The 12,896-nt window shown below is 38.6% G+C and overlaps 1 protein-coding gene across 4 annotated transcripts in view; it reads right to left on the bottom strand.

Annotated features, from left to right (window-relative positions):
- Positions 1-1,796, bottom strand: part of CR2 (complement C3d receptor 2) — a 49,277-nt gene extending 47,481 nt beyond the window's left edge. For all 4 annotated transcript variants that reach the window (NM_001198991.1, XM_024976066.2, XM_024976068.2 and 1 more), the window contains 1 exon segment: positions 1,648-1,796. In NM_001198991.1, the coding sequence (NP_001185920.1) occupies positions 1,648-1,705 (58 nt within the window). In that variant the 5' untranslated portion in view covers positions 1,706-1,796.
- Between the last annotated feature and the right edge of the window lie 11,100 nt (positions 1,797-12,896).

Below are 12,896 nucleotides of genomic sequence, written 5' to 3'. Positions count from 1 at the left end.
TCTTAATTCCACAGTCAGTAGGAAGCCCTTTTAGATTTTTGAGCAAGGGAGTGAAATAATGAAAAAGATATTTTTAGTTTTCATGATTGGAAAGGTTGGACAAGTATCAGAATAACCTGTAAGAGAGGAGGTTGTTACAAAGGTAATCATAATGAGAATGATCAGAATACTGGTGTGAGAATGATAAGACAAACAACAGAAGCACACTAGTTATGACAGCTGGCAGTTCAGTAAACCTGCTCTTTCGTGTGTCTGGAGTTAAGTGACTGAGAGGATAGTTCTGCTCTGGTACTGGAAGGGGATGCTCTGGCATCCTTGGGGGAACAATGAATTGGCAGGGTTGCTAAAGAAGTTGATTTTCAATTGATAACATCCTCTCTGAAATTTAGAAAAACGAATGGAACGCTGGCAAGAAGTCTGGTCAGGAACAATGCCACAAAGATGTGTTAGAGAAAGTTGTGAAAGTACATTTGTTCAAAGAGAGTTAATAGGTAGGAGAGAGAGATAGTGGTTTGGGGAAATGTTCAATTAAGGGTCAGGAAAAAGTTGAATGTTAGGAAGTTGACAAAGTAAATTGTAATAGAACCAAAGTATGCAATATCCCCTAGCAAGCTGGCAGTGGTCAAGCTTAAATGCTGACTCCATCAAAACAGATCCAGATAGTCATCTTATTACTGGCATTTAGTAATAACACCAAACATCCAGCTTTCATTTGCTTAATTTCATCTGCTATTCAGGGCAGTCCAGTAAGGGTAGGGCTGCTTATCAATAGCTTCCTTTTAAAGGTGAAGAAACTGAGGCTTGGGAACTAAATGACTTGCTAAAAGTCACGTAGGTATTGAGGTCTGTATACAGTAAATTTCTTATCCACTGTCCTCTGAAAATTATTAGACAGTTATACCTAGCCTATTACCAACAGACTCCAATCTTAATTTACAATTTAAATTACAATTTAAAATTAAACCAATCTGGAGGAAGAAAATTATAATAAACGTTGAATGACACTTTCTGGTGCCCTTGACAATAAATAACACAAAGAACTGCAGTATTTTATTCATATATCAGCTTTTCTAAGTAGCTCCAGATGTTTAGCATTTAGGATCTCTCTACCAATATCACATCAAAATTTAAAATATATATATATATACGAGAATCACGCCTGGGAATCAGACATTGTTCCTTTTTGGGAAGCTAGCGGGAGGCTGTGCTGTTTTTATTGGCAGGGGGGCGTTCAGTGTGTGCAGAAACTCCCGCGCCTAGCGGAGCATGCAACTGCACTCAGCACAACTAGGTTTCGGATAAGGGTCTCGGCATTAGCGCTCGCAGACCTGAGGGACCCAGAGCGCTGAGCACATGCTGAGTCCCGGCCGCTCGGAGCCCGGCGAGCACGGGGCGGGCACGTCACGCCACAGGATACACTGGACAGATCACATAGTGCCATTCCGTCATGCATCCAGCGATACTGGTGGCCCCAGCACGGGAGCAGCGAGCGAAGACCTTCAGGACCAAGAGAGGTGCCCCAAACGAGCGAGAAGCAGGCAAGGTTGTCCCACCTTCTCACTTTTGACTGCTTCCTTTGCATCGTGGCACAGAGGCCATCCCGGTCCCAGAAGCTTCCCTACCTCCATGATCCCATTCCCAGCTCACCGAGGACCCCCGGCGCGAGAAGAGTCAGGAAAACCCAGATCGGGCCCGCGGCGCCCATGCCACGGCTGCAGCCCCAGCGGCGGGATGCGTTCTGAGACCCGCGAGCCTCCAGCAGCTCCGAGAAGACAGGGCTAGAGAAGCTGGCAGCTGCAAGCAGGGGAAGGTGGGCCCTTAAGTAGTATCTGGCACCACGTGCTAGCCTGAGTGCACACCTGCAGGCTGCTGGGGGCGGGACCGCACCGTGAGGGTGGCAGAAGGAGCTGCGGGTTGGCCCGGGGCCGGCGGGCGGAGAAACTCTGATTCACTGTTTGGCCCAGACGCCAATCTTTAGTGCACTCGCTTTCCAACTTTTTGGACCGCGCAGCCCAGGGCATCTACTTTTGCCGCTGGGGCTCTGAAGCAAAATAGCACTACCCTGACCGATCTATGAGGCTCTCCTGTCCTGTCCTGTTCTATCATCTCCTCTCCTCCCCCGTCCAACCCTTCCTCCCTCTGCTCACTCTCCCTTCCCCTCCTCTCCCCTTTCCCTTTCCGCTTCCCTCACTTTCTCTCTCTTGAAAATTCTGGTTTGGATCCGCTAAATTCATTTCAAAAGTTATTCATGTTTCCAACCTTCCGTTTGAAAACCGTTTACTTACAAAGGAAACTAAGGAATAGCAACCACCTCTGATGTCCTTTTCTTTTTATTTTGCAATAACTAAGGCAGAAAAGTTGCAAAAATAATACAAAGGATCCCCACACATTCATCACTCAGATTACCCAAATGTTAACATTTCACTATATTTTCTTTTTCATTCTCCAGCTCTCCCTCTTTCTAGATAAATAACTATGATATAGTTATATAGAGATTTAGATATATACACATATAGGTTTATAAGTGTATATGATTACAATTATATAAATTTTTACTTTAGAACTCTCTGAGATAAGTTACAGGCATGATGCCCCTCTTCTAAATACTTCAATATGTATTTCCTAAAAACGAGAATATAGTCTTACATAATTTCAGTACAATGAGCAAAAACAGGAAATTAACGTATTACCTAAGGGACAGACCATACAGATTTCTCCAATCATCTAATAGTCGTTATTATGGCAAAAAATGTGGGGGAAGGCCAGTGCCAATTCATGCACAAAGGAACACACACCCACTCTTTTCTGGTGCTGAGTCATTCTAGGATCATTCATTGCATTAGATTGTTGTTGTTGTTATTTTTTCTCATTTATTCCGATAAAGTCTTTTTGTTTTTCTGTTTTCCTGACCTTGAAATTTTTGAAAGCACACAGCAATTATTTTTGTTTAATGACTTTTAAATTAGTTACCTATTTCTAGTAGTAAATTACCCTTATTAATTTAAAGCAAGAATAAACACACATTATCTCACACAATTGCTGTGTGTCAGGAATTTGAGAGCGTGATAAGCAAGGTGGTTCTGGCTCGAGCACTTTCATGAGGTTGCAGTCCAGACATTGGCCAGAACTGCAATCATCTGAAAGTTGGACTGAGACTGGAGGGTCTAAGTCTAAGATGACTTAACCACATGGCTGTAGGTTGGAGGTCAGAAATCCTCACGAGGAGGACCGTGCCCTAGGACTATTTGAGTGTCCTTGTGATATGCCAGCTGGCTTCTTATAGAACAAGAGAAAAAAGCAGAAGTCACAATGTCATTTAAAATTTATTGTCAGAACTCATACTATATTACTTCCATAGTATCCTGTTGGATACTTGTGATGGTTAATTTTATGGGTCAGCTTGACTGGTCTATGAGATGCCCAGATATATGGTCAAAAATTATTCTGAGAGTTTCTGTATGGGTGTTCTCAGATGATATTAACTTTTTTGGTAATATATATTTATTTTAACTATTTCCAGTTTTGTTGATATATAATATTGTATTAGTTTAAGGTGTACATCATAATGATTTGATATATGTACATATTGAAAAATGATTAGAATGGTAAGTTTAGTTAACATCCATCACCTCACATAGTTACAGAGTTTTCTTATAATAATTTTTAAGATCTACTCTCTCAGCAACTTTCAAATATGCAGTACAGTATTGTTGACTATAGTCATCCTGCTATGCATTATATACCCAGAACTTATTTATCTTATAACTGGAAGGTTGTGTCTTCTGACCACCTTCACTCATTTTCCCCACTTCCCACCTGCCGCTATCTCTGGCAGCCATCAATCTGTTCTGTAATTATAAGTTCATTCTTTTTAGATTTCACATGTAAATAAGATCATACAGTATTTGTCTTCCCCTGTTCAACTTGTTTCACTTAGTATAATGCTTCCGAAGTTCATCCATGTTATAAAAAATGGCAAGATTCATTCTTTTTATGGTTGAATATATATATATATATGCACATTTTTATTTTCCTCTCCTGATGTATACACAGAAGTGGAACTGCTGGATAATATAGCAGTTCTGTATTTTATTTTTTTGAGGAACTACTCTTTTTCCATAGTAGCTCCATCAATTCATATGAATCCTTTTTATACACATCCTATTCAACACTTGTTATCCCTTATCATGGTAGCCATTCTAACATGTGTGAAGTGATACCCCATTTTGGTTTTGGTTTGCATTTCCTTGATGATTGATCATGTTGAGCATCTTTTTATGTGTGATATGTAGAAGCTTTTTAGTTTGATGTAGTAATAGTTGTTTGTTTTTTGCATATGTTGTCTTTGGGTGTCAAATCAAAGAAAAAATTGTCAAGACCAATGTCAAAGAGCTTACCCCCATGTGTTCTTCCAGGTATTTAATGTTTCAGGCCTTACATTCAAGTCTTCAATGCATTTTCAGTTGATTTTTGTGTATGGTGTGAGATGGTTCAGTTTCTTTCTTTTGCTTATGGTTGTAGAGTTTTACTAACACCATTTACAGAAGAGAGCATCCTCTATTCATTGTTTATTCTTGGCTCCTTTGTTGTAAAATAATTAATCTTATATATATGGGTTAATTTTTGAGTGCTCTATTGTTTTCCATTGATCTGTGTGTCTGTTTTTATACAAATACCATACTCTTTTGATTTTTATAGCTTTGTAATATAGTTTACATGAGATAATGTAAAATATATGTGTTGATCTCTGCTCCTTGTTCCTGGCACAGAGCTCCTAAAATCCTTGATATTTTCTAGGTGTTTACCAGGAGAATATCTTGTTCTAACATATGTCTTTGATTCTACCCTAACACAGCTCATAAAACCCTAGTAAATTTTCATGATATGAGCACTAGGAACATCTTTTGTTCTGTTGAGGTGACTCTTGCAGGACTTCTGGATGGAGGCTTGTCACTAGAAAGACAAAGTCATCATTAGAAGCTTGCAAGTTTTGCCCCCTCCCTTTCCCATCCTCCAGAGAGGGGAGAGGCTAGACATGGAGTTAATAATTGACCACCCCTACATGAAGAAACCTCTATAAAATCCCAATAGTGCAGCCATAGAGAGCTTCCTGGCTGGTGAAGACATTCGCACCAGGAAGGTGACATACTCCCAGTCCACGTGTACAGAAGTTCCTACATTTGGGTCCCTCCTAGAGCTTGCCCTAAGTATCTCTTCATCTGGTTGTCCATCTGTAACCTTTATTATGGTGGTGAGGTGAAGGTGTGCTCAGTCATGTCTGACTCTTTGTGATCCCATGGGTTGTAGCCCATGAGGCTCCTCTGTCCATGGAATTTTCCAGGCTAGAACTAGTGGAGTGGGTTGCCATTTCCTTCTCTAGGGGATCTTCCCAACCCAGGGATTGAGCATGCTTTTCTTAGCATCTCCTTCAATGGCAGGCAGATTCTTTACCACTGAGCCACCAGGGAAGTTCATCCTTTATTATATCCTTTAATAAACTGATAAATGTGAGGCAGTGTGGCCCTGAGTTTTATGAGCTTCTCTAGCAAATTGATCAGACTCAAGAAGGAGGTTTTTTTAACCTCCAATCTATAGCCAGTTGGTCATGGCCACAGGAGATAAACTGGGTTTCTGAACGGCAACTGAGTTGGGATGAGAGTAGTCTTGTAGGGCTGAGCCCTTAACATGTGGGATGTGATGCAATCTCTGGGTATAAAGTGTCATAATTGTAGTTCAGGACACTCAGGTGATGTTGCAGAGAATTGCTTGAGGTGGGTAAATTTCTCCAGGCATTTGGTCACCAGAAGTGTAAAAAGGAATGTTCTACTAATGGTAAAGGAGACACACAAGAAAGAAACACACAGTGGGGAACAATTGGGTTTTTCCCTACATAGGGGAAAAAAAAAAAAGCTGGGTTTTTTTCTTTTTTTCTTTATAGTTTGAAATTAGGAAGTGTGATGCCTCCAGTTTTGTTTCTTTCCCAAGATTGCTTTGGCTATTAGGGGTATCTTGTGGCTTCACACAAATTTTAGGATTTTTTTTTTCTGTTTATGTTGAAACTACCATTGAAATTTTAATTGGGATTGCATTGAATCTGTGAATCATTTTGGGTAATATGGGTATTGTAACAATATGAACTCTTTCAATTCATGAGCATAGAATATTTTTCCATTTATGTATGCCTTTTGTCATTGCCCTCTCCAGTGGACTATGTTGTGTCAGAACTCTCCACCATGACCTGGCTGTCTTGGGTGGCCCTACATGGCATGGCTCATAGTTTCATTGAGTTAGACAAGGCTGTGGTCCATGTGATCAGTTTGATTAGCTTTCTGTGATTGTGGTTTTCATTCTGTCTGCCCTCTGAGGGGTAAGGATAAGAGGTTTAGGGAAGCTTCCTGATGGGGGAGACTGACTGTGGGGGAAACTGGGTCTTGTTCTGTGGGTGGGGCCATGCTCAGTAAATCTTTAATCCAATTTTCTGTTGATGGGTGGGGCTGTGTTCCCTCCCTGTTGTTTGACCTGAGATTAAACAGTGGTGGAGGTAAAGAAGATAATGGCAACCTCCTTCAAAAGGTCCCATGCATCCACTGCTGCACTCAGTGTCCCCGACCCCATAGCAGGCCACCACCAACCCACACCTCTGCCAGAGACTCCTGGACACTCACAGGCAAGTCTGGGTCAGTCTCTTGTGGGGTCAGATTAGGGTTTTTTCCAGTAGTCATGTATGGATATGAATGTTGAGCTATAAAGAAAGCTGAGCGCTGAAGAACTGATGCTTTTGAACTATGGTGTTGGAGAAGACTCTTGAGAGTCCCTTGGACTGCAAGGGCATCAAACCAGTCAATCCTGAAGGAAATCAGTCCTGAATATTCATCAGAAGGACTGATGCTGAGGCTGAACCTCCAATACTTTGCCCACGTGATGCAAAGAACTGACTCTGGAAAAGACCCTGATTCTGGGAAAGATTGAAGGCAGGAGAAGGGAACGACAGAGGATGAGATGGTTGGATGGCATCACTGACTGGATGGACATGAGTTTGAGCAAACTCTGGGAGTCGGTGATGGTCAGGGAAGCCTGGCATGCTGCAGTCCATGCAGTCGCAAAGAGTCAGACGTGACTGACTAAACTGTATTTATGTCTTTTGTAGGCATTTTTCATATTATTTTTTCTATTTTACTTTATTGACGTATAGTTGATTTACAATATTATATTAGTTTCAGATATATGGCATACAGATTAAATATTTTTATAGATTATATTCCATTTAAGCTTATTACAAAATAATGGCTACATTTTCCTGTGCTACATAACATATCCTTGTAGGTTATTTATTTTTGTATGTGATAGTTTGTGTCTCTTAATTCTATACCCCTATTGTGACCATTACTCTCTTCCCATTGGTAACCATTGGTTTTTTCTGTATGAGTCTGTTTCTATTTTTGTTGCATACTTTTGTTTCATTTTTTAGATCCCACATATAAGTGATACCATTGAACAATTGTGTTTCTCTGTCTGACTTTCTTCACCCTCTAGGTTTATCCACATTGCTGCTAATGGCAGAATTTCATTCTTTTTATGGTTGAATAATATTTCATGTATACATGCGTGTGTGTATGCCATATCTTCTTTATCCACTCATCTGTTTATTCTTAGAAAATCAGTTTATTGGCAATCCATATGCTTTCTACAAAAAAATGTATCATAAAGACAAAGATAGGTTAAAAGTAAATGACTGAAAAGTTATAACATGCAAAGAGTAACCACAAGAAAACTGGCACGCCTAAGCTAGTATCAGACAAAGATTTGAAGGCAAAGAATTTTACAAAAGCATAAGAGGGACAATATATAATATTAAAAGAAACAATCACCAGGAAAAAAAAATCCTAAATGTACATACATTTAATGAAAAATCACAAAAATTAAAGAGGCAAAAACAAAGAACACAACACCAAACAACTGCTAAAATACCCAACTACAATGAATCTATTTTATTTTTTTCAGCACACATGTATCACTTGCCAAGGTAAACCACATAGTGATCCACAAAGTAGGTTTCAAAAAAGTCAAATATTTGGTACCTTATGAAATATATTCTCTGGTCATAGTGAAATTAAATTGGAAATCAATAAACATTAGATACTTAGAAAATCCCAAATGTTTAAATGCTTATAAATGATACTTCTAAATAACCCATCTCCTTAAGAAAAAAATCCTGAGGGATTAAAATTTTTTGAAACTGAATGATAATAAAGACACAGTACACAAAAAATGCTGGGATGGAACTAGAACAACATATAGATAGAAATGTATGGCATTACAAGTTTGAAATGACATCCAGGACTGATATTGAAGCTGAAACTCCAATGCTTTGGCCACCTGATGCAAACAGCTGACATTTGAAAAGACTCTAATTCTGGGAAAGATTGAGAGCAGAAGGAGAGGGGGATGACAGAGAATGATATGGTTGGATGGCATCACCAACCCAATAGATTAGAGTTTGGGTGAACTCCGGAAGTTGATGATGGACAGGGAGGCCTGGTGTGCTTCAGTTCATGGGGTCGCAGAGCGTCAGACACGACTGAGTGACTGAACTGAACTGAACTGAATCTGTTGATGGATACTTTCATATCATAACTATTGTAAATAATGCTGCTATTAACATTGGAGTGCATGTGTCTTTTTGTTTACTTCAGATATGTATTCAACAGTGAAATTGCTGGATCATATGATAATTCTATTTTTACTGTTTTGAGGTATCTATATATTATTTTCCACAGTGGATACACTAATTTATCTCAACTATGTACTGTGGTTCCATTTTGTCCACATCATTGTCAACTTTTGTTATTTGTAGACTTTTTGATGATAGCCACGAGTATGAAGTGATTTCTCACTGAGGTTTTGATGTGCATTTCTCCGATGATTACCTGTGGTGAGCCTCTTACCATGGGCTTATTGGCCATTTGTGTATCTTCTTCGGAAAAAATGTCTTTTGGAGTTATCTGCCCATTTTTTGATTTCTTCTTTTTGATATTGTGTTGTATAAGCTGTTTATATATTTTGGATATTAAACTCTTACTGGTCATATCAATTGCAAATATTTTATTCCATTTATTTGACTGTCCTCTCATTTTGTTGACGGTTTCTTTTACTGTTGAAAAGTTTTTTTTTACTTTAATTTGGTCCCATTTGTTTATTTTTGCTTTTATTTCCTTTGCCTTAAGAGTCAGATCAAAGAAAAATATTGCTACTGTACATGTCAAAGAGTGTTCTACGTATGATTTCTTCTGGTATTATGGTTACAGGTTTTACTTTTAGCTCTTTAATCAATTTTTAGTTTATTTTGCATATGGATACAGGAAATGTTCTACTCTCATTGTTTTATAGATAGCTGTCTGATTTTCCCAGCATATTTATTGAAAGGCATGTCTTTCCTCCATTGTATATTTTTGCTTCTTTGTTGTAGATTAATTGACTATATGTTTGTAGGTTTGAACATTCTTGGCTTTGCCTTTCTTTGAGATTGGAATGAAAACTAACCTTTTCCAGTCCTGTGGCCACTGCTAAGTTTTCCAAATTTTCTGGTGTATTGAGTGCAGCACTTTCACAGAACCATCTTTTGGGATTTGAAAAAGCTCAGCTGGGATCCCTTCACCTCCACTAGCTTTGTTCATAGTGATGTTTCCTAAGGCTCACTTGACTTCACACCCTAGGATGTCTGGCTCGAGGTGAGTGATCACATCATAATGGTCAGCTGGGTCGTTAAGATGTCTTTTGTATAGTTCTGGGTATTCTTGTCACCTCTTCTTAATATCTTCTGCTTCTGTTAGGTTCATACCATCTCTGTCCTTTACTGAGCCCATCTTTGCATGAAATGTTCCCTTGGTATCTCTACTTTTCTTGAAGAGATCTCTAGGTTCTTCCCATTCTATTATTTTCCTCTATTTCTTTGCATTAATCACTTAAGGAAGCTTTCTTATCTCTCCTTGCTATTCTTTGGAACTCTGCATTCAGATGAATATGTTTTTCCTTTTCTCCCTTGCTTTTAACTTTTTTCTTTTTTTTTATTTTTATTTTTTAACTTTACAATATTGTATTGGTTTTACCATATACCAACATGAATCTGCCACAGGTATACACGTGTTCCCCATCCTGAACCCTCCTCCCTCCTCCCTCCCCATACCATCCCTCTGGGTCGTCCCAGTGCACCAGCCCCAACCATCCAATATCGTGCATTGAACCTGGACTGGTGACTCATTTCATATATGATATTATACATGTTTCAATGCCATTCTCCCAAATCATCCCACCCTCTCCCTCTCCTACAGAGTCCAAAAGACTGTTCTATACATCAGTGTCTCTTTTGCTGTCTCGTATACAGGGTTATTGTTACCATCTTTCTAAATTCCATATATATGCATTAGTATAATGGCATCCCACTCCAGTACTCTTACCTGGAAAATCCCATGGATGCAGGAGCCTGGAAGGCTGCAGTCCATGGGGTCGCTGACGGTCGGACATGACTGAGCGACTTCACTTTCACTTTTCACTTTCATGCACTGGAGAAGGAAATGGCAACCCACTCCAGTGTTCTTGCCTGGAGAATCCCAGGGATGGGGCATCCTGGTGGGCTGCCATCTATGGGGTCACACAGAGTCGGACACGACTGAAGTGACTCAGCAGCAGTAGCATACTGTATTGGTATTTTTCTTTCTGGCTTACTTCACTCTGTATAATAGGCTCCAGTTTCATCCACCTCATTAACTGTTTTTCTTTTCTCAACTATTTGTAAGGCCTCCTCAGGCAACCATTTTGCCTTTTCGCATTTCTTTGTCTTGGGAATGGTTTTGATCATAGTCTCCTGTACACTGTTACAAACCTCCAACATAGTTCTTCAGGCACACTGCCTATCAGATCCAGACCCTTGAATCTATTTGTCATTTCCACTGTGTAATCATAAGGGATTTGATTTAGGTCATACCTTAATGGCCTAGTGGTTTTCCCTACATTCTTCAATTTAAGTCTGAATTTTGCAATAAGGGGTTCATGATCTGAGCCACAGTCAGCCCCTGGTGTTGTTTTTGCTGACTGTTTAGGGTTTGTCCATCTTCAGCTACAGAGAATATTATCAATCTGATTTCACTATTGACCATCTGGTGATGTCCATGTGTAGAGTCTTGTGTTGTTGGAAGAGAGTGTTTGCTATGATCAATCGTTCTCTTGACAAAACTCTGTTAGCCTTTAGCCCTGCTTCATTTTGTACTCCAAGGCCAAATTTGCCTTTTACTCCAGTAATCTCTTGACTTCCTACTTTTGCATTCCAGTCCCCTATGATGAAAGTCACATCCTTTTCTTCGGTGTTAGTTCTAGAATGTCATGTAGGTTTTCAGAGAACTATTCAACTTCAGCTTCTTCAGCATTAGTGTTTGGGGCATAGACTTGGATTACTGTGTATTGAATGTTTTGCCTTGGGTTCTGGCCTCTGTATTCAGTTCCACTGACTTATGTGTCCATTTTAATGTCAAACAGTGCAGTTTTGATCACTGTAGCTTTTTATTATAGTTTGAATTCAGAGAATGGATACCTCCAGTTTTGTTCTTTTTTCTCAACTTGGCAATTCAGGGTGATTCCATATAATTTTTAAAGATTTTTTCTAGTTCTGTGAAAAATATTATGGGTATTTTGATAGGGATTGCATTCAATATGTAAATTATTTTGGGTAGTATGGACATTTTAACAATGTTAAATCCTTTAATCAAAGAACATGGAACATCCTTCCACCTCTTTGTATCATTTTCAGATTCCTTAATTAATGTTTTATATTTCTTAGAGTATGGATATTCCTCCTCCTTGGTTGAGTTTATTCCTAGGTATTTTATTCTTTTTGATGCAATTGTAAATGGGGTTATTTCCTTACTTTTTCTGGTAATTCATTATTAGTATATAGACAAGTAACAAGTTTCTATATATAAATATTATATTCTACATCTTAACCAAATTAATTTATTAGTGCTAATAGTTTTGGTAGAGATGCTAAAGCATTCTATATAAAGTATCATGCCATCTGCAAAGCAAACAATGGAAGCTTTACTTTTTCCCCTTCCAATTTGGATGCCTTTTAATTTTCTCTTGTCTGATTACTATAGCTAGGACTTCATATACTATGTTAAAAAGTAGCAAAAGTGGGCACCCTTTTCTTGTCTCTGGTTTTAGAAGAAAGGCTTTCAATTTCACCACTGAGTATGATGCTGGTTGTGGGTTTGCCATAAGTGGCCTTTATTATGTTAGAATATATGCCAACATATACAGGATATTTACCTCTATATCAGCTTTGATAAGACTTTTTATCATGAAGAGATGTTAAATTTTGTCAAATGCTTTTTCTGCATCTATTGAGATGATAGTGTGATTTTTATTCTTTCTTCTGTTAATGTAATGTATCATACTGACTGATTTGCATCTCTGAAATAAATTCCACTTGATTTTTGTATATGATCATTTTTTTATATATTGTTAAATTTTGTTTGCTAAGATTTTTGCATCCATATTCATCAAAGATATTGCCTGCAATTTTCTTTTTGTGGTATCTTTGTCTAGTTTTGGTATCAGGATCATAGTGTCTTCATAGAATGAACTTAGGAGTCCTCTGAAATTTTTTGGAATAGGAGTGTAGATATTTATATCTTTGAGAGCATTTCCCTGTGAATCTGTCTGATTCTGGACTGTTATCTGCTGGAAATTTTTTAAATTAAAAAATTCAATTTTACCACTAGTGATTGGTATGTTCACATTGTCTGTTTCTGATTCAATTTTGAAAGGCTATATATTTCCAGAAATTTGTCAGTTTCTTCTAGGTTGTCCAATTTGTTGGCAATACTATAACTTTGTAGTATTCT

Source organism: Bos taurus, chromosome 16, assembly GCF_002263795.3.
Source record: "Bos taurus isolate L1 Dominette 01449 registration number 42190680 breed Hereford chromosome 16, ARS-UCD2.0, whole genome shotgun sequence".
In the NCBI taxonomy this organism is placed as follows: Eukaryota; Metazoa; Chordata; class Mammalia; order Artiodactyla; family Bovidae; genus Bos; species Bos taurus.
This window is presented reverse-complemented; position numbering and strand designations above follow the sequence as displayed.